Source organism: Myzus persicae, unplaced genomic scaffold, assembly GCF_001856785.1.
Source record: "Myzus persicae strain clone G006 unplaced genomic scaffold, MPER_G0061.0, whole genome shotgun sequence".
NCBI lineage: Eukaryota > Metazoa > Arthropoda > Insecta > Hemiptera > Aphididae > Myzus > Myzus persicae.
This window is the reverse complement of record NW_019103784.1, coordinates 752,290-776,018: the sequence shown is the minus strand read 5'-3', so window position 1 is coordinate 776,018 and position 23,729 is coordinate 752,290. Positions and strand designations below refer to the sequence as shown.

Genomic DNA, 23,729 nt, shown 5'->3' with positions numbered 1-23,729 from the left:
AATTTATTAGCTAATTATTTTATGCGATGCATATTTTATAGTGATTTTAAAAATTCAAAATGTATTTGTAAATATTTTGGGTTAAGAAAAAGTAAAATATTTTTATACTTACTGTTTGAAGATTTTTATAATTACCGAAATATAATAATATAATTATTTATGGAAGTAGATGTACATTGTATACATGTACGGACACTTCAAAACTTCGTATACCTACATATTTATAGATATTAAAATGTATAAAGTATTAAGGTATAATAAACAACGATTCGACAAAAAGTTTATGTCTGGTATGAACCCTAGAAAATTATATTACTCGTATATCAATAATATACATTTAATACGTAATACAGGTACAATAGATTATATTAATATATTGTTCTACGAAAAAACATTTTTAAAACAAAAACAATTTTTAATTTATTAAATAATTTATTATTGAGTGGTGCATAATACAAGTGGGTTTAACCCAGAAAATAACATATGAATAGTATACTGTATTTTTACATGCGTAGTACCTATTTGTTTATTATAGTATGCATTATTTAAAGAGTACATTTTAAAATAAATAGTGAAAGTCAAATGTATAGTTAGTTGTCATTAGAATATTATTTATTTATTCCTCTAAAATCACGAGACTAAAATTATATTTACAAAGTGAATCTATTCATGATATTAAAAAACAACAAAAACATCTTTACTTCTATGAGGTCCAATTTTTTTTTTTGCAATCATTGAGTTCTAATATTTTGGTGTAACTTCCATCGTCTTAACACTATTGTAGTTGACGATCACCGCCAATATGATGAACACAATACCAAAAGCCACAAATATGTATTTAACATATTTCATGATAGTAATTGGCAAAAATAGTTTATTCTTTATTTGATTAGTCCACGTCTTGTTCAAAGCGATTCCCTGTAATTGTATGAACCAAACTATGTTTTAATAAACGCATAATTACTTGTAAAACATATTCTGAGAGGAAAGCCATTAATTATATTCATCATAGTGAAAAGTTGTAAATCTAGATTATATACGCTAGACGAAAGTTATACTACTCTAACGAGTTCAAGTATTTATATAATAATTTCTAATAAACAGATTAATTTACCTCTTCAACCCAAAACAGTGGTATTAGTTTCTCATCTTCGTTAAGTGTTTTCATAACGCTTATTTTTGATTCTTTTTTCAAAAAAATATTGAACTGCAAACGTTTGTAACCCAATAATGGAGAACCAGTCATCTGTGAAAAAATATCATTAAATAACATGATATAATCGGTACTCTCACTAGTATACCGTTAGGTAGAGTTAATACTTATAATTTAAATGTTGTGTTATGTGGTCAAATAGATACGTTTGAGAATAAAATCAACTTACTGGTTCGAAGTACATTTGAATCCTATGTTTTTCAGCGTCGGGGTGGAGTCCATCAACATTGTTCAGATATTCTTCGGATTTATAAAAATGAGGAAGTGTTGCAATTATAGGAGCACCTGTACAACACAATAATTAATTGTATTCCACCTTCTTAAGTTATCATTTTGTTTCTAGAGAATTATCTAGTATCTTATAATATCTTTAAAATCTATGACCAATATTTTAAAACTTTGACCGAAAATTTGTTAAAAACTGTAATACGCGATTATATAAAAAAATGCTGACCCGAACAGTTTGTCAAATCCAATGCTCCAGGTTTTAAACATTTTTTTTGATTCAAACAAAAACATTTTTCTTCCGGTTTTACTAATATGGCCGAATACTCAAATACATTTAATCCATTATATTTTGTTTCTTGTACATAGTCTGGAGCCAATGATCTAAAAAATTATTGAAATAATTGAATAAATAAACAGTATTATTTTATACCAATTGAAAATAAATTATTATTATTATTATTATTATTATTGTTATTATTATTATAGTTAATAACTGTGCAAAAAATATAAAAAAATAAAAAATAGATATTTATAGGGAAACAAAGAACAACTAGGTTCATTCCATCAATTTTAATTCGTTGGTTCATTTTAACAATGCAACAGTTTCAGATTAACGTCTTTTTTTTGCCAGATTAGATGTGATTTATTTTTAGTCGATCTACCGTGTGCCTATTGCGTACCCACTTACAGGATCTGAAGATTTTTCAGATAATGCTGTTATCGATTTTATTGGCATGCCTATCATGCCAAGCGGGCCATGTGTTTCTCGTGGTCGTGGGGGCGAGGATATATTATCATGGTAAGTCCTAGCAGGGTCTTGGGGTGGTCTACATTTTCCGTAACGATCTTTAATACACTATGCCAGTATTTAGTAAATATGTTTATTGAGAGGTTTTAGTTCCTTCAAGACCGTCACCCGGCATTATCGGATTGATTGATCTTGAAAGTATGCAGTTTTGAAACTAAATTTTGAAACTCTGTTGAAAATTAGTTGCGAAATATTGACATGGGTTTAGAATGAATCTTGCAAAGCCGGATGAGGGGGGGGGGAAACTTGACAGACGTTCCGTATGGCCATTGTGTTTCTGGGTGGTCGCAATCATATTATTATAAGTAGGTACATAATATTTCGTATAAGTTGTTCATTTGATCGATAGTGAGTTGTTTAATGTTATTTTTCTACTTCTGCACTACAGCAGTTGTCTTGTAGTACTTATTATTAGCAAGTGTCATATTTTACTGTGTTATTCATATTGGTAAGAACACATTTCAATTAAGTGCGCGTAAAATGTGTCGCTTATCGTTGCGTTTTTTAGGAGCCTAATCTTGGGGTTAAACGAGGACTTTTACTGTACTACCAAATACATAATGTAAAGCAATGGCAAGATATGAGACCAGAAACAATTTATAACTTGGAATTAATACAGTTTGTGTTTAATAATATGTAGATGTACCAGAAAAATCACGCGAGAGTGGTTAAAAACATATAACACGATTTGAAAAATATTGAAATTTAGAAAAAAAATCGAAATATATATCACTGATTTAATATAAGTTTCTCAGTAACAGATACTGCTTGTATGTAGGATTCATAGTTTTTAAATGTTCGATTCAAGTGCAATATTTTCCACGTACTTTTATTATGTTATTAAAAAAATTAAGTGTTTTATCAAAAGATATAATCATGTTGTGCATGATGACTTCTGATGTGTTTGGTATGTAGCAGGGGTGGGCAACTGAAGGCCCGAGCTACATTTCAATTAATTACGTCATACGATTGTAATGTTTATCGTCTATACTCTATAATATATCTAACACCAATTAAAATGAATGTTTTGAACGGCCCTCTTTTTTTATGCTTTCTATGCTCCAGCCCGCTAGATTTTGATTTTCTAAAAATTGGCGGTCTAGTAACTTTGAGTTGCCCATCCCTGATATATAGCGTAAGTACACTGCACCGGCAAACGTCACCGCTGAAGCTGGCCAGGTTGGTGTCCTTCGTGATGAACGGCTGAAATATCGTGGTGTCCGTCCCGTATATCTTGTTGCACTCTTCGCCGGGCCACACTTCCTGTTTGTGTTTGTCATTGAACCGGATCACTTGGCCAACTTCCGTCGCTGGCGTAGTGTAGCCGCGTTTTACTGTGTAACGGTTGCTCTCGATGGTTCCGTTTTTCTGGACCAAACAAAACGCAACAAATATTTTAATCACATTAGTTGTAAGTGGCGGCGGAGTGAGCCACTCTAAACGATGGATTCTAAGTGGATTTCCGTAGGTATAGTAAACGCGCTGCGACAAAACCCGATTATAACCTTTCGGACATTGATATTATTGTTACGTGCGACTGTTTTTAAAATTGTTTTTTTATTTAAATCTGTGCTTAACTTTGCACTCAATTTGTCATAACAGAACAGCTCACGATTTACCAAAAAAGATCTTCTCCTCTGACGGGTTTCGGTGTAAATACACAAAATCGTTAGACTAATACTGAAATACTGAATCCTATGCAACCGTATAATATATTAGCACTCGTACAAAACCATTAATGTTACCATCTACAATGGTATTAGCTAATTATAGACTGCAGTTAGTTTACATTTTATTTTATTAAAAAAATACTATACCACTCCGAATAATGAAAATTTGAAATGATCCTTGCTGATTTTGTGTAAGCTCGCCGAATTTTGTCTTATCTGTGTACAAATAGCAACGGCTGCAAACTCTCCGGACGTACAATTTATATCCAGTCCATTCCACATGATGTCATTAGCGGTTCCCATCATAAATGCACTGGTTTGATCTGGATACAAGTAAGGAATTGCTTTATTTACCAAACCCAGTGCGGCCGGTTTCATGATCTTTGTCATAGTTACCATTCCCTACACAAATTCAAAATTTAATTGGATTATGTTCATATTATATACATATGAAAAATTCAAAATGTAGTTCATTATTTACTAAGTGTCCAAGTACATATAGTTTGTAGAATAGCTCAAGTATACTTAAGCATAGGTGTAACTAGACCTCTAAAACGTGGAGTGCTATACTTTTAAATGCTTCACAAGGCCGTGAAGGGCTTTGCCCCAAAATAGCCCAAAATAGTTTTTATTATTTTTAGGCAAATATTTCATAGGTACTTTATAAACATGAAATTGATGGTATTTCACTATAAAAATAATAATTAGACCTAAAAAACAATGGTTGCTAAATTAGAACTTGAGGGTGCTAAAGACTCTTTTGCACCCCCCTAGTTGTGCCAACGTACATAATAAGCAAACGTATTTTCAAAAAAACAAACATTTAAATTGCATAAAAAAGATGATACTCATGTATTTTACTATAGCATCATAACTATATTATAATCATCAGCTTTTATTTAAATAAATATTTCATATTGATAAAATAATAATACGAGTATATTACTTAATATGCAACATTGAACATACTATCATAGCCAAATGAGGCATAACTATAATTTCATCTCCTGTTAATGGTAGCGTCGACATTTCGTCAAGCACAAAAGTGTTTTTGAAACTAAACTCGACAGTGTCTGCATCAATATCGTCGATTAAATTTTCTTTTTCTTTCCATTCTCTAAATTACAAAATGTATGTTGTCGGTTATTTTTATGAGAAATTTAAATGCTTAAGCTTACTGATAAACATAAGGCCCGACTTCTTTAATTATGACTTTTTCACCCTTCTGTGCTTCTTCAGGATTAGTTACGTTGAACAAATAAATTTTAAAATCTGCATATATTGGAGGATGCGACCACATCTGACGCATATTTGATCTCGGATTTAATGCTTTACTCTAAAACAAATACAATTTCATACCTCATCAAATTATTTAAAAGTCCTAAACATATCACTACTTGATCCGTTAACAATGATTATTTCATTACATTTTGCCTTTATATTCCTATGGTAAATATTAATACATTTTTTAATGTAATATTATATACTTACACAACACACTCTTATATTCGTCTCATATACGCATAAAATGCAGTGGTATTAATTGAAATATGTATTATTAATTCGTGATATTGTATGTGTCCTTAAGAGAACGCTACACAACCGTTTGTTTTTTCCTTCTTAAAAGTGTGTAACATACCAAATTTGCAATCAGCAGATCACGTTTAGCTCCGTTAGTTTAAAAATTAGAGTGAATCAACCTATTATAAAATTTGATGGTAATAGAACATTATTTGTGTTTGTATGTGGGTTTCTTATGATTGTTCAATTTTTAGAAAGTTATGAGTATATACCACAGCTTAAATTAAAAATGCTCATAACTCACTTAAAAATAGAATTATTATAAAAAAAAAATCAAATACAAATACAGATTATATTCTTACCATTTAGTTTTATAATGGGTCAAATCACTCTAATTTTTAAACTAACCGAACAGAACATGATCTACTGACTATTTATTTACCATGTTACACACTTGTAAGTTGTGAGACGGAGACTACAAATGGTTGTATAGTTTCTTCTTAGTGTACATACAATCGTAATTGTTTTGTTATAAAACGTTCCACTCATTCAATAAATGCAATTATGTAAATAAAAGACTTAATAAATAATTTTTTTTTTTTATTAATTTGAGTGAATATCAATATTAAATATTCAGCAGTAGCTCAAAGGATTTCACGTATGAATATTTTTTAACGTTATTATTAATAATAAGTTGATACACCCAAAAGAATAATCATACAATTCTGGTTGATTCTAAGAGTTATGAACTTTCACAATTTCATTATAAAATATAATCTCAAGTTTTAAATGGATGAATCAAATAGCGCAGATAATCTATATTACAATTCTCGAATTTAGGTACCTACCTATAATATTGCACATTGCAGAAATTACAGACTGTACAATTAAATTTTCAATTATATCCATTTATTCATTTTGTTGACATGGATATAATAATTGATTTTAAATGAGACGAATTTACATAATCCATTGGTACTAAATCTCGCAAATATCTCTTCCGCGAAATGTGTTAAATCTACTTCGACCCATAGAACCATGAAGAAATTGACTGCGCTTAGAGAAAGAGAGATAGGTGAGAAAAAATAATTTTTAAAGAGACAAAGATGGATACTAAAGGGTGTCGCGGAATAAATGGATAAAAAATTTAATTTTCCCATTTAAAAACAATAATCAATTACTAAAGACATATCGATCATTCAAATAGCTACTCGATAAAGTGATTGCAACTTAAAAGAATTTACGCGTTAATATTTGTTAACAAGAGCTCCTCTTTTCTCACTCAATAGTTGATTTGCTTTGTACGGTGAGGAAATCGCAGTGCATGTATTTATATGTCCATGTCCTGACCTCGTATAAAATATAAATTTCCAACAAAATTATCGCGTCCGCCAGAAAACGCAACAAATAAAATACGAAATTAGATTGTTCTATTGTATAGATGGAAGTATAGATCCAAGTTAATCATGTTAAATTAAATAAACGTATACGGAGCGTATAAAGCCATCGTAAAGTCTACTTTGAACCTACAAAGTTAGTGCACCGGAACCAAACGTTGCTAAGATATCACCATTCGGATAGCGTTGTGAATGTGAGAAAAACGACTTGCCATTAATTACCTGCACAGTGCAGGGAAAAAATATATACGCACCACCTAGGTAATCAGAGCCATCGTAGTTAACAAATCGTCAACAACGCAACGATACAGTCAAAGGTTAATTTTGTGTAGGCAACTAAAATATAATTATTTTAAGAAACTAGGAGCAATTTACGGGGGATGAAGATGGGAAACCCAAGCGCATAATAATATCAAGTACACCTAGGCCCAATTAATATTTATGGACTTGATTGTTGTTATTTATAATAATTCATACGTGATTTATGTAACGACTTTTGTACGAATACGCATAAACTGTGTTAATACTTAATAAAGTTGCATTAGAGCAGTGGAGGGGGCGGGAATAGGGGCAGTGTCCCCGGGCCCCGCGATTTTAAAATTATAATTAACGCCCTGCAGTTCTGAAATGATTTCTACTGTTCAGAGATTTGACTAAATTTCCAAAATTGAATTTATTGAAATCATTCTTCGTAACAAATTATTGTTGTATAAAACAGTTTTTTATTGTTGAAAATAATTTTTTTTATACCTTGAATCGGATGCGGAATGGTTATTTTTAGACGTCAGTCGCGGCGGCCGGAAAGCCCGCCCGACGGTATAGGTTTCATTGTATTCTTATTTATAAGTTATAAATATTATAAGGTACTATTTTCAATACTTTAATATACATTATCATCAATTTATATTATACTGTATATTACACCACCAGCGTAGAGTAGAGACAAGTATGACCATTAGTGACACTAGTGTGTTGCACTGTTGCTTGTGTCTGTGTGTGTTTTCGTCTTTCGAGCATTTGAGTCGGTCGCTGGTTGATGTGTTTTTTCTTATAGTGTTATTAACGTGTAATTGGAAGATTATTCACGATTATTATTATCTATTCACAAATAAGTTTTTACTTCACATAAATTATTATTTTACACTTCTACGTGACAACGGAGTATGACTAGCAGAGATCATGAAAAGTTTCGTAAGTATAAGAGTGGTAAAAACAAAAAAAAAATTAAAACAAAATATAAACAGATTAGAAAGATGCATATTATCTTAATATTTCAAATGACATGTTACACAGTTCACTAGCTTTTTTGAAATCTTACAGAGAATCAGAATTTATGAATGCTAATATTATTGCTAATAACCTGGCGGAATAAATTAAAGTTGAACCAGTATTTAAGAAAAACAGACCAAGAAAGAAAAAAATTGATTATGAAGGAAACGGTGAAAGAATCAATGACAGAGAAAAAAAATTTCAGACAAGAATATTTCTGACTAGCTATAGATCGAGCAACTAGTTCAGTTGAAAAACGTTTTAAACAAATTGAATCGTACTAAGGTTATTTTGTGTTTTTTTTTTTTTGCATTGGCAAGTACGATACACGAATGATGACAATTTAATGAAATATTGTAAGAACCTTAAAATTAATCTAAAAGACGGGACTTCGAAAGATATTGATTTCATGGAGTTGTTTAATGAATTGGTCAATTTCAGATTGATAGTAAATGAAGAAACGACTCCTCTTGAAGCTTTGACGTGGTGTAATATTCTTCAGAATGTTTTCCAAATATTGGTATTACTCTTAGAATTTTATTGATAGTACAAGTTAACTTCGGCATGTGCCGAGAGAAGCTTTTCGAAATTGAAATAAATTGAAACATATTTGAGGAACAAATTAAGTCAAGAAAACCTTTCTGGTCTTTCAATAGAAAAAAATATTTTTAAATCTTTAGATTATGATGATATCTTAAATCATTTTGTTGCTACAAAATCAAGAAAAGCAATGTTTTAAAAAAAGGAAATAATTGGATGAATGTAATTTGTCTTGTTTGTTAATATTGTTTTTTCTGTTATATTGATTTAATTTTTAAAATTTTTTTTAACTTCAATACTGTATTTCCATTATCATCTATGTGTTTACTGTTTATACATGTTATACAATTATTGTATAAAAATTTATTAAAATATTATTGATTATATATAAAATGATGGTTGATATTTGATAATATTGATATAGTAAATACCTACTTAGTTTGGATAATACGTATACATAATAATATATCTAGATTTCGAGCATAGCAAAGAGAAACATTTTTTTTGCCATATTTTTGATAGACTGTTATTTATTTTGCCCAGAGCCCCACAAATCCTATCGCCGTCCCTGCATTAGAGTTCATCGTGTGAAAAATAAAAAATAAAAAACACTTAACAGTGTAACAACATAAAATAATATTATGTAAATACCAATAACATGTTGGTAACCAGTGTAATCCCCCTGGTTTTTTTTTTTGGCGGTGGTGTTTTCATAAATAATCCATGATCGATAATTTGGAGTTATCATACATGTACTAAATGTGGTGATGAGGATATCATCGCCATTTCGGTGCAAACTAACTGATTTGGTTTTATTAAAATACTGGCTGATCCTGTACCGTGCCGTTGACCGTGACAAATTAAAACATCAGTGGATTTTGCCCTGCTATAACACCGTTAATTACTAACTGCGCACATTTTTTATACAGCTATTTGTATTATTTTGGCTGAATACAAAAAAACAGGTCTAAATAATGATATCCAATCATAGTAGTCAGTAGAGTAGTTGATTTGGCTGTGGATCGCTTACATGCACACACAAATATTGTCTTTCATTTATGTAGATATACATTATAGAATATACGTTTAAGTGAATTACAATTATCTAAGTCCGAGAAATCGTAGACCAATTTGCGAATGAAAAACAAATCTGTCTCAAAAATATTCACATCTCCGATTTATTTTTACTTTTTGATCTTTATAAGACCATAAGATAAATAGTTATTTAAAGATAAATCTATAATTGACTCGCTGTGTGTGTGTTACCTGGTGGGAGACCCCTGCGATATTTAAGTGAGTTACAATTTTAATCGCCTTTGATTATGTCAGGAACGACTTATATGAGTATTATTATAGTTAATAACAACTATAAGAGGCATCAGAACGATATTTCTAAAGGATGAAAACATTTTTTACGGTGTGAAATTAATAATGCATTATGTTTTATTATTCTAATTAAATGTTTAATGTATACTTGAAAATATGGCAATTTAATAAAACTCTATAAAAGATGATTGGTTATTGAATCTCCTCTGGTTCAGATCCTTCAATTTATTATGCATGCATTCGATAATATTGAAAGAATAATACAGTTACTTCCGCACGAAAAGTCGCACAAAAATATCTAACGATTAATTCACCACGCATATACATAATTTAGGTATTTCAAATATAAACGAATATTAAATTATTCAGAATACAATTAATGTATAAGTTACAATAATACATACATGTTAAATAATATGTATATATTTTATATTCATTACAAATGTTGATGGATTTATATCAAAAACTTAATTCTATTTGAACACAATTCAAAATAATAAAATAGTATTACGAAAATACGTCTAGAATATTATATATTTATTGAATTCGCTTACTAAAAAAATAAATAAGATACTATTTAATTAACAGTATTTTAGTAGAAGAGTTACTATATACTCTATATTATTATGATTATAAATATTGCTTATATTTTATTGACTATGTATTTTTAGATTCTCAGAGGATTGATGAATGTATTGGTTTAACAATGTCGTGTTTTTTTTATTGATTTTTTGTGAGTCTGAAGATACCTTTATTGAAAAAAAATTACTTTTTAACTTAGAGGTTTTGTTAAATATTTTTATCAACATTTTCTAGACATAAATTTCAAAATATTTTGGCTATTTTTGTGTAGTTTTTTTATAAACTTGAAATCTATAAAAAGTTGTGCATAAAGTCACATACTTTTTATGTAAGCAAATGAAGTTAAGATTCAATTGACATTGGTTATTAAAACTTAAAATAACGCTTTTTCTTCTTACAGTTTTCGTTGTTTTATTGTAACTTAAAACTATTAATCGTAGGAACTTGAAAATTCCACCATTGCTTAAATTTTTATTTTCTATACACAATAGCATTTTTGAAATATTTAGATGAATTCAGGGATATTAACATTATTCACACAAAAAAGGTTATTAAACTCTTAATTTTAAAATACACAATTTGTAGTAAAAAACGAAAAATATGTTGAAAATTAATAAATTGGATGCAAAAAATAACTAAATTAATGTTAAATGTTTCCAGAATTTTTAAAAATAATTTTTTTATTATGGTCTACAATAATATTTTAAGTTTAAAATGTCAGCTACTTCCATTTTAAAACGAAAATCTTAGATGGATATAATAAGTAATTAATCGATTTTTAATGAAATAATATAATATAATATGGTACTTTTAATTATAAACTGAAATCAAATCTCCTACATGCTACATATTGAATTAGTCAGCTGATACATTCGTTTTTGAGTGCCACAATAAGTGAGATTGAAAACGTCTGCTGAAGAAATAAATTAAAAGGGAAAAATATATACATAGTGCATTAAAATATGCGTACTAGTAGAGGAGGGTCTGATTATATGCTATGAACTGTAAAAGCTTACCACTAGTATTTTGTAAAGAAGTAAAGAAGACAATAATATAAATGTATTCCTCATTTTAATAATTCAAATTGTATTTTGCTTTAATGATTTTGCATAATGATTCAAAATATTAAGTATAATATGAACCATTTTATTATATTTTTAATAATTTAGTATAATATTAATATAGTATATACTCAAATAAAATTTGCTTTATGCAAATATGTTTTCCAATGTATACATAATAAATAAATAAGTTATAAAATATTTTTCCTTTAAATGTAGGGATATTTTTTTTTTCAAGTCTCAACTATCAACACTCAATCACAAATTTTACTTATCATTAGATTACATTAATAAAGACTACATTTTGAGTACTTGTCTCATTCTCATTTAACTAAAAGAGTGTACCAAGAAGTTTAATTGATTGGACAGATATTGTAGGTTAGATTTTAGAGATTCGTTTGAACAAACCAGGGGCTTATTGCCCCCGGGCTTTGGCAATTAAGCAAATACTGATATCTTAGAAAACTAAGATAATTCTCTTATTATAATTCTTAGCAGAACCTTAGATTACACAATTGTACGTCCATAGTGCACATAGGAGTGTCAGAGTTGTACAAAATAAGTTTTAGAGATAATATTAAGCTGAAGCGTCGAAGGAACTTTAATAAGTGAAATATTCAGTTCAGCTTCTTATGCTCACCCTTAATGTTAAGCGTCTTTCCAATATTCTACCTTATCTAAGTACCTACAAAAACAAATATTGATAACAAATTCAAATAGAATAAACGAACAATGGTTCGGCACCGACCACAGTGGCACAGGAATATTTTTGATTTAATTATATTATGTATATAAGGAATATGTGATAATTGTTTTCATTAAACGCATTAAATATACTTTTTAAAATATTAAAAATAAATGTTGATCAATCATTAGGAATTCCAAATTTAAGTGTAGCTGACTAACGGACAAAATCCCATGAATAAAAAGAAAAAACACAACACGAACAGTTTTAAAATGTACGTACTACCATTGAGTATAATTGTACAACGTTTTATGTGTGCTGCGAAGAAGTGACTGGCTGGCGTCATCATAAAATATGATAAAATATGATACCTTAAGTTGTGAAAAACCCCTATAAAGGGTCAGTTTAATTTTTAATTTTTTTAGTCGTGCTCAATTCAACTTTATTTTGAACAAAACCAAAATTTTAATTTTCTTTATTGTAATTTTATTTTAGAGCTATTTTACTGTGGTATCAACTGACATACACAACCAACTTAGAAACGTACAATTTATTTTTATTATATTAAAAAGGTAAAAATTAGTATTTTTGAAAGGAAATCGCATATAACTCCAAATAACTATGTCTTTGCTATAGTTTTTATTTTTATTTTATTATGCTACAAAATAATACCTAATGTACCTTAAACATTTTGGTTTTTTAAATTTGAACTCTTTGCGAGTTCATCCTTTATCTAACCTGTCCATTGACAATAATTACAATCACGAAAGTCATGTCACGTTTAGTAACTGTATCGCTCGGAAATCATGGAAGATAAGAAAACAACATTTAGTATACTAGGTATTATTCTGTAGAATAATAAAATAAAAATAATAACTGCAGTAAATATGACATTATTTAGACTATAAGTAATTTCCTTAAAAAAATGCTAATTTTTTCAACTTTTTTTTACTTTTTTAAATTTAATAATGATAATTTGCACATTTCTGGTGTGATAGTGTATGTTTTGTATATTATAGTTGATAGCACAGTAAAATAGCTTTAAAACATAAAATACTACGACAAAAAGTTGAAAAGTTTTGGAGATACATCATTATATGTATTAGGTATGTACCTACATTAGGTTCTATTTTGTTCAAATGAAGTTGAATTACCCATAACTAAAAAAGGTTAGACCCATCATTTAGAGTGGGTTTTTTTCACAACTTAAGGTAAACTACCATATTATGATGACGGCCGGTCACTTCTTCGGGCAACAAATTGTATACTCAATGGTACTGCCAATTACATTCAATTCCATTATTTTATCTTATTGTTTATACAGACATTTTTTATAGTGTAGGTTGAACATTATATATTTTTAAAGCAATAATTAATGTAATTTAAAATATAAAACTTAAACTTTACAGAATGAAAAAAAATAATGTAGTAGGTATTCTGGTATTCATTACATTTATAATATTCTCATATAGTCGTTTATTATTTATAGTATTCAGTTAGTAAAGAATTCTTCAGGTCAGTGGTTGACAATTGGTTTTTAAATTGAGTCTATTAAAAATATATATGTATAAAGTAAGTATTTTAATAAGACTCTTATTACACGCAATTTGTATGTAATAACAAAAACAAATAATATACAGTACTATATGTTTACTTTTAAGAGTTAATAAAATGTTTTATACTTATGAAAAAATTAAACTGGCAATTATTTTTAATTTTTAATAATAATGTTTTTTTTCCACAAAACATTGCTCTGAAAGAACCATTTATATCAAACTCATACAATTAAATAAATGGTTCGTTAAATTATGTAAAATTGATAACAATGTAATTTATGCATTACGTCAAAGAGGGTACTCAAAAAGAACAACGACCGAAAAATTATATGAGGAAAAAAATTAATTGTATTACGAATAACATTATACTTTACTACGAAACACAACTTATAATAGTGTTTTAGGGTACCTATATTGTGTGTCTAACCGGAACAGTTCGGGAGAAAATGAGCGCTATAATTGTTTGTGTTTGTTTCGGCGAATTATGCGAATTTGTGTCATTCAGTACAGTAGGTAATCCCAGTGACTTTCAGCAACAGCGTTCACATAACTACCTGTGATAAATTAATTTGTAGCTAGAAAAAAAAAAGACAAAAATGATACAGCTAAACACAGTCTACTATTCAGTACGAAATGCTATATATCAAATTTTGCGATACGAATTTCTAAGCGAGTAAAAACAGGTCTTTGAATCATAGATATAAGTATATTCACACAATAATAGTATGTCGATTTGCACACAAATAAAGCGGAAGTACTGTACAAGGTGATCCATTTTAGTGTTTACAGTTATTATTTCAAAAAGTTTTTTTACAGAATAAGTTTTCATTGTTAACTATGTTTTAAAAATTATATGTTTACAATTTTTATCGTTGCCATTTTTTTAAGTTTTTACTTTTTTAAATGATAACCATTTTTTTGGAGTACTTGACACATATAAATTGAATTTCGAACTAATAATTTAAATTACCTATTTAAACTATTTTTAAGTCTTGATGAACTGAGTGGAGTTGTACAGAGGAACTCTACAACATTTTGGACAACTTATCCGGATAACAATACTTTCAATACTTAAGAAAATCTGATCAAATCGTTTGAAATTCGATTTTTATGTATCAAATACTCTTGAAAATATGTCTTTATTCAAGAAAGTAAAAAATATAATTTATGCAATATAGTTTTAAAATTACATCAAATTACGTAAAAAAACTTTTTGAATTAATGACTGTAAACACTATTACGCTTCGAAATATGAAACTAAAAATGTATATTAAAAATGCAAGTATTAAACAATTAAGAACTTTAAATATAATATCAATCAAAAGTTGTAAAAAAATTTAATTTGTCTATCAAAAATGTTGTTTTTCGATGACATCAAATTATGTAAGAAATATTAAATCTTATTAAAGCGTAGAGATTATACAGGTCTAAATTATATTGTTTATACATTTGAATACATGAAATGTAGAATAACATAATTAATAACAAATATTATTGTTATAATAATTTAAATTGTTATGAATTGTTATTATTATATGGAAATAGTTAATTCTAACAAAGTACGTCGTCCGCATAACACTAACATGGAGTGCACTGACTTGGTCGTGAGGTATGTGAAATTGTTGAATAAATATTTATTTCGCTGATAGAATGTGCCAATAACATGCCTTTAAATAAACACTCACACCAATGCCTCGAAAATATTATTGCAGCTGTTATTACTACTACTTGTTAGAAAATAATAGGTTTTTAAACATTAATTATATGTTAAAAAATGAAAACAGATTTGTATAAATAAGTGTTTTTGAAAAATAGACATTTCATAGTTCTTGCTGTAAACACCGATCGTGCCTACGATAAATTGTTTTTTGGACTTAATGTCCTCAAAAAAAAATATAATTTTGGGATCAGTTATAGTGTAACACTTTTACGTACATATTACATATACTCTGCTTTTTACGTTGTTTGGTCGGTGAATTTACAAATATAAATTATAAACTTAATACAATAATTCAGAGATTTTTTATCATTAACGCTACATACACTATTTATTTTCTAGGTATTATACGTCATGTCACACTGTCTTAACAAATATTTATAAGCTATTTGAAGGATTTATTTTATTTTATTCTTGAATTGATTTTTCTTTTTTACTCAACCTTTTCGTTCATATTTAAAATATAAAAACGTCTGTAATATTCTATATTCTATCTTTTCTATAAAGTTAAATAAATTTTTGGTTAACCTTCAAAATGTTATCAAGAGCTTTTTTTAAGGTATAACGGGCCTGGATGTGAACTGTTTTTGCTAAAAAAACACCTTAATACAGCAAAAACTTTCAAGCCTCGTAAAGTAATATGATTTCGATATATATTTTAAGATAATGACTTCTCACAGGGTGAGTTGAACATTGATTTTCAAAATTGTGTTTCTAACCCGTATAATACGATTTCGAATAATATGGTAAATGTTCACTAGTTTTGTTTTTTTGTTTTTATCAACTTAGTCAATTATCCAAGTCCCATTCTCCCTGTAGAAAATCAACCACTTTCTAATAAAACAAAAAAATGTATAAAATTAAATTTGGGAATGAAAGTTTTTGCTGTAAAGCTAGTTTTGAGAAAAAAATCAGGCTCTTCATTTTTGGTTGGGCATGCTGTTTATTATGCCATAACTGGGCTCTCCTGCAGTGCGTGCGTAGATTTCCCAGTACTCATATACAACTACATCCACACTATTTAGTATTTACTACTCACACTAACACCACGCAAACGGAAATGACGAGATTGCATATTGCCTAAATAGTGTCCCTTATTGAATGGACTCGAGCAACATTTATCATCTATAATAAAAAATGTTTAATTCTCTTCCATTTTTTCTCGTAATATTTCTTTGTGTTATGTAACTATTAGAAGGGGAGGGAATCGCTGATGATTTTTCTTGCGGACCATAATACTACCTTTAAATTCACCACTGAAAAGAAATATTCTATAATAATAATTATAAAATCCGATGTATAAAATCATATTTTATTCTGAGACGTGTATATAAATATACAATTAAACGTTTTATTCATTGATATAGTAGCATCTTAGTTAAAATATACAAAGTGTCAGAAATTCTTTTGTAACTAAAATAACAATATGTATGCAAATAAAAACAATTGTATCCAAAATTGTAGACACGTTTTTCATGAGTTTAGTTCGAATAGGAATGAAATAAGCATAATGGTATACCTACTGTTCAAATACTACAAGGCTTTAGACTGCTATTTTTTTTAAAAGAACAGAAGTTATGCATATTTGTTGAGGTTGGAATTTTTAAGAACTAAAAAAAAACATTCCTACCGAAAATTGGGGTGACATTGATAATGGAGGGTGACTTTGATATACTTGAATTATTTCATTAAATTGTATACGTTAACTTCACTTTATGGGTATAATTATTTTTTTTGCATATGTTAGTTAAAGATTTGGTCTTCTAATGATAACGGTAATGTTCCAATTTCTTATAAACTATTTGATCTGTGTGTTGTTTATTATCCCATTGTTATGTAGTTTTTTACTATTACAGTAGAACCTCGATTATCCGAACTAATTGGGACCGCACCTAGTTCGGATACGCAAAAGTTCGGATATTGGAAATTTAAAAAAAAAATTTAGAATTACGTATGTATTAACTATTTACTATTTTTATAATTAAATATTTATTATTGTTATTAATATTTTATTAGAATTACATACATAAATTACATTATCAAAAACATTATCATATATTATAAGAAATAGGTACATAACATTTATTTTATTTACATATGTATGTATTATATTTTTTAGATAAGCCTGTTGCGTTTTGGTTATCTACTAATGATTGACGCACGTAAAATACATAACCTGTACTAATAATAATCCAAAAAGGCAAAAACGATAGTTTTCCGATCCGACCGGCCGGATACGAATTTTCATGTTCGGATAACAGAACGTTCGGATACGCTAATTATAGTTCGGATAATAGAGGGTTCGTATAACGGAGGTTCGGATAATCGAGGTTCTACTGTATATTATATAGATATTCAACACGCTGTCTCTGTAGACAGAGATTGTCAACAGAATTTATTATTATCCACCTAAATAGTGTTTGGTTGTTTTAATTTATACAATTGAAATATTTTTACTACTGTCACCCTATAATACATTTTATATTATTACTCAAAAACTAGTTGACCAAATATTTAAATTGGGGTGAGATTGATAGGTTTCATATCATTATCATAGTTTAACATAAAAAAAAATGGGAGTATCAAAATCAACCCAAATGCCTCACGACTTTGATGCCTGATTTAAAAATTTAATGTAAAAAAACTGTCCATTAGAAAAAAAATTTTAGGAATGTTGGTAAAATAGTACTTGAGGCAACGAAATTATTTTGAGATCTGTAGCACGAGTACTAAAAAAACTACAAGTAAAAGAACAAAATAAAATCAATACAATTGATTAAAGTCGCCCCAATTTACGGTACCTATACTTAAAAAACGCGTTGTGTGCAATTTTACTTCTTTTATAACGATCGTAACTACTCGTATATATTATAATGGACATTTCTCTATGATGCAAAGAATAACAACTTCACGCATAATTATAAAGTTGACGAAAATGTCTAGACGCAATTCATATTATGATTGACATAGCAGTAACCTATTTCCTTACAATATTAATTTTCATATACCTAGGTACTTATACATTTATCCAATGATTATTTACACGATAAAAACTAACAACATACATTGTATAGAATCATTTTTGTCAGATATGGTCATATTGTTTTAGAAAATATTACAGTATTGAAATATGTTTAAATTTATGAATTTTATGACAGTATGGATGGTTGATTGGATGATGAAAAAGAGATTCAATTTTGAATAAAATGAAATTGTATTAATATAATTTTGATAAATATTCATTTCTTAGTTTACAGATTGGAGATTGCTTCCTAGGATCCATATATATATATATTATATATATATTATCGTATGGTAATAACATTATACAAAATTTAAAGCAAGTAAATGTTTAGTTGCCTATTTGGAGTCACTGCTGATGAGGTTAACGGACAATAGGTTGCCTAACCTAAATTTGACGGCGGACCCATTTAAAGTATTGTTGTGTGTAAATATGCTTCATAGGCTTAATAATAAAATAATCTGAAATAAACACTTACAATACATCATGAAGTTAATTAAAGAAACACATTAATTCATAGGTGTAGTGCGGTTGATGTGGTTAGATGATTGCATTATTGCATTGCAATTTACTGAAACTAGCAATGTCATATAAATTAAAATTTAACACATGATATTGTCGTATAGTTATAAATTTATAATTACGATTTAATAACACGAAGTCATATTTTGTTGACACGTTTGAAATTTTGAAATATATTTTTATTTTAAGTACAATTACTCTGATTTACTGTAAATACTTTTCTAGTACATCGTTGTGACGTTGTAATAAATGTGAATTCAATAATAAATCATATTGCATACGAAAAGCGATTCTGAGAGGAGACGTTGTGTCATTCTAGCATACTTGTATTATTTGTCTTTTGATCCATTAAAACAATTTCACAATGTATTCAAATGTATTATTCTTTAATTTATCCCATCAAGCCGAGCTTGTGGCGAGATAATGAGTTGTTAGTATACAGTATGATCTTTATATAGAAAATAATTTACAATATTTAAGATACTTTTACCCTATTTTGATATACGAAATAAAGTAACAGCCAGTTTACATTAGTTTTAAAATATAAAATTATTCTTACTTACAATATTATAAATATATATTTTATATACACTAGCGTGGCGTTAAAATTGTATGTACAACTTGTATAAAAATCAAACTTAATAATTTAAATACAAATTAATAAAAATCGAACATTGATAAATAGCGTAACTTTCGGGTAAACTTTTTTTTATTGATGGAGGTACAAATACTTGCTGCGAATCTTCTGTTAAAATGTCTATTTTTGGTTATTAAAAGAACAACTTTTAATAGGTATACATTTTGGGTGAAAATGTCAAGTGTCTACAATTATTTGTTGTTGAAATTACAACAAAGTGTCAAAATTTATTTATGGAAATTCGCTGATTTTTTCGGTGAAAATAAAATAAAATTTTAAATTTGAACTTTGTGAAAAATTGATGTTGTTACCGGCAAACTTGTTAGTTTTTGTTTGAGATCGAAAAATGTGTTGAGAATCTTCTATTAAAAAGCTATAAAAAGAAAAAACTTATATGAATACATTTTTTGAGCTGATGAATGTTAGATTAGGTAATAATAAAATACTTATTTTGTGCAAAATTAGTTGTACCTATGTTATTTACCTAAAATAAACAGTAAGTCAATAACATATGATTATTGTTTGCGTTTCTATTTCAACAATGACATGAGATCGTATTACGCAATTAAAAGTAATTACTGGTATAATGTGCACAGACGCGTGTAATAATTATAACTTATGTATATACTTATTGGCATTTGTTATTCAAATGTAGAACGTCGTTTCGTCAATATACAATTTTAGAGGTTAGATTCACCGGTTTTGAAATCAAATTTTATTTAAGACATGACATTAATAACGTTATTTCACAAACAGACAATTTAAAATTGCAGTAAACCGGAAATTAGTATTTAAGAAACGAACTGTATATAGGCATACTGCAGTGACCGGATGTAAGACACTTGTCCTGCCTCGGTCACTCTGACATAGGATAGAGGTATTTTCTAATATTTAATTTGAAAACCACAGTTAACTATCGAGTTTAAAATTTATTATGAGTAGATAGCTTGTTGTTTAAATATGCTTCTGTTTACATTTTAGATCCTGAGCTGAGCGATAAATGTATTTTTCATTTCTTCTGCGGTTCTGTGTAGTTTTTCATACTATAGTTTGTATCTAAGAAACTCCAATGAGAAAATGAAAAAATTTATAACATGGATAGGTATTCTTCAGACTCTTATTTCCAGTCATTACTCTGTACCCGTATAAAAATATATTAAAAACATACATATTGTTAACATTTATTCTACCAAAGTAGTAAGTAATCACAAAAAATAATGATAATAATACACCGCATTGTAAAACCAATTTCGCTCTACTCAGAATCCATCAAAAATAATTTTTCCAATGTACCCATATACTTTATAATAATAATAATAATAATAATAATTAACTCTATTTATACAAAAAAAAATATTTAGCATTTAACAATTAACATTATGCTGCAGCAAAATAAAAACAATATTATGAATTATACATTTTTTTTATCTTTAAGTATGATTTGTCATGCCTGAAAGATAAAACTAATTTTTCTCAGATATTGTTGATCCTCACAATTCTTTTGACCGGGCCTTGAGTTCATCATCAATTAATAAATTCTTTAAAGTAATTTGGGTACTAATGACTCATTCATTTTTCAATCATAGTTTGGTGTGTCGTGACATATTAATATACAATATTTCAAATTGTCAACCCAAATGATTTTTTATACATCATGATTTTTGTAACATATATTATATTATAGCCATAATAATTTTCCTATACATAATTAAAATGTCAAAATGTATTTTAAAACTACGTGATTTCAATGATGATGACGATGATATTTTGTCGTTAGTTAACGAGTATTTTTATCATACGTTAACACACTGCTGTCACGAGCAGTTTGATGTATTTACAATATTATATTTATAGGTTTGAGGTAATAATATTTATTTTACGCTTACAAATTCAGCGAGATCTAATATAGATTTGAAAAAATATCAGAAGGGATGTTTGTTCAACTATAGTTTTCTGTTTTAAAATAATATTTTTATATATAAATTATTACATTACAATGTTAAATAAGTTTCTTGTAAAACGAGACTTGTAAGTTAGTTCACAATAGTTATAGTATGTTTAAGTGATTTGCTTTTTTACTACTTACGAGTGTACTTCGTGTATAGAAATATTTATAAAAAAATCTTATGTAAGGAAATACATTCAAACTAGAAAATATATGTATTAAATTTATATTACTTGCTATGGAGAACACATAATGGTCTAGAAACTAAGGCAAAGAGGTCACCCTCTTAAATTGAACAATGTAAAAAATATATAGGTACCAGTGCATGAATAAAAATTCTGAGAAACAAATGATAGAACTAGGCCTTCTAAACTGGTAAAAAATTAACATGAAAAAAGTAAACATATTTCTTGCTCTCTCTTCATAATGTAACTATCATATTCGGGTTGTGACAGATAGTACAATTTATTGGAACTATAGCTAGGTAGATAAATTATCGATTTTTTGTTCATGAATATAAAAAACATATTAAAATTTGAACCAATACAAATGACTAAACTAATTTCAGTCGTATAAAATATAATATAACTCTCTTGAGGCGCAATTATATACAATACAATTATAATTTATAATACATACTAATATACCTAATAGTTTCTTATTTACAACAATTTAAATATGAGATAAAAGGAATGATGTAACATTGGCGTCATTTATAATTTTATTGTGGTATTATACCACGGTAATCTGAACCTACAGAACCTTATTAGTACCTTATCGAGTGTAAACAAGAAACTATTGGTTTGAAATTTGATATTTGTACAACGCTTTTGAAAGAATAAATTGTGCTTTCAAATATTTAATTAAAAATACAAATTTAATTTGGAAAAACAAATAAAGTACCTAAAATATGATTATCAATTTTTATTTACTGTACCTATAGTTATTATGATAATCTCTTACCTCCAATATTTTTTTGTGTATCATCTTCGGGAATGCAAACCATCCGACGAAAACGCCAAACAACAAAAATATGATTCCAATAACGGTAAGCGTCGTCGGTGCTCCCATATCAATAGAATAACACCGTCGCCACCACTGAATAAAAACGAGTCGTTGCCTCCGAACACAAGACGCAACAGCTTCCGAATACGAAGCGTTAATGATGGAAATCCGTCACGTTAGATATTCAGATGTGTGTATTATAGTATAATAAATCTACACAATAAACATAATATTATTATGAGCAACAGTCGATAGAGATGAACTGTGCTAATATGGGAGTATTCCTTGTAAATGGTTGTCCGGGAAAAGGTTAGGTCGAAACGATATATAATATTGGTCCTGTACCGTAATTTGGCCAGCCACGTAAATCTCATTCGTGGTCTAACAATAAATTGTTTGAGATAAGATGTTTTTCGCCGATCGCAGAATTTAGGGTGAATTTCGCAACGGGGTCTGCACAAATTACGATGAATCGGTCGTCTGCTCTGATTTTCACGCGAAGTCTTACCGGATGAAACTATACTAATTATGAACTATTAATAATTAGAGCTCTGATTTCAAAAATAAGACCAATACGATAGTTATAATAGTAATAATATGGCCTGTACCTACGTAAGTGTGCAGTTGAATTCGCTTATTGTGTCACGTACCAAACAATGTGGAATAATCAGCGACGGCGTTAACTGTATTCGCAGCGGAATACGAGGGGTTATAGTAGGTAGTAGACAGTGTGATCTGCGATGGTCTGGCGGTCGATGGAAACTTTTTCTTTTCTCTGAACTCTGAACCCGTGTGTCAGCAGACGGACAACCTGCTCAAATTTTTGCCGCACTGACCGACCGACCGACCGACCAACTTACTACTACTGGCCGCGGTCAGCGCACAACACTCGATCCGACTATTCGGTCGAAGAATTTCAAGGCTCCTGCATGGCTCGTATGAGTGTGGTGTATTTTAGACGATCGCGTGGAATACGGTATTGGATATACGGTCGGGGCGTCTACAATGTTATACAACGGTATAAT

General features: G+C 28.6%; 1 protein-coding gene across 6 annotated transcripts; it reads right to left on the bottom strand.

Moving 5' to 3' along the window:
• Positions 1–669: 669 nt before the first annotated feature.
• Positions 670–23,615, bottom strand: LOC111035296 (sensory neuron membrane protein 1). Of its 6 annotated transcripts, none has more exons than XM_022316851.1 (11): positions 23,313–23,615; positions 23,050–23,221; positions 22,663–22,917; positions 5,098–5,255; positions 4,889–5,036; positions 4,067–4,321; positions 3,400–3,617; positions 1,668–1,822; positions 1,383–1,498; positions 1,115–1,246; positions 670–918 (listed from the first exon to the last, which is right to left on the bottom strand). In XM_022316851.1, the coding sequence occupies exons 3-11, from the start codon at positions 22,768–22,770 to the stop codon at positions 742–744; spliced, it is 1,467 nt and encodes a 488-aa protein (XP_022172543.1). In that variant the 5' UTR covers positions 22,771–22,917; positions 23,050–23,221; positions 23,313–23,615; the 3' UTR covers positions 670–741. The 6 variants fall into 6 exon arrangements, with proteins under 6 accessions (XP_022172543.1, XP_022172546.1, XP_022172545.1 ...); XM_022316854.1 differs by having other exon boundaries at positions 23,050–23,189; positions 23,355–23,615; XM_022316853.1 differs by lacking the exon at positions 23,050–23,221.
• Between the last annotated feature and the right edge of the window lie 114 nt (positions 23,616–23,729).

Bases quoted from the DNA above. Each gene is read 5' to 3' on its own strand.
- LOC111035296 (XM_022316851.1), bottom strand. From the start codon at position 22,770: ATGGGAGCACCGACGACGCTTACCGTTATTGGAATCATATTTTTGTTG. The intron at 4,322-4,888 runs GTATGTTCAATG...GAATTTGTGTAG, and splicing joins TGCCTCATTTGGCTATGATA to GGAATGGTAACTATGACAAA. The intron at 1,247-1,382 runs GTAAGTTGATTT...ATTTTTTCACAG, and splicing joins TTCAAATGTACTTCGAACCA to ATGACTGGTTCTCCATTATT.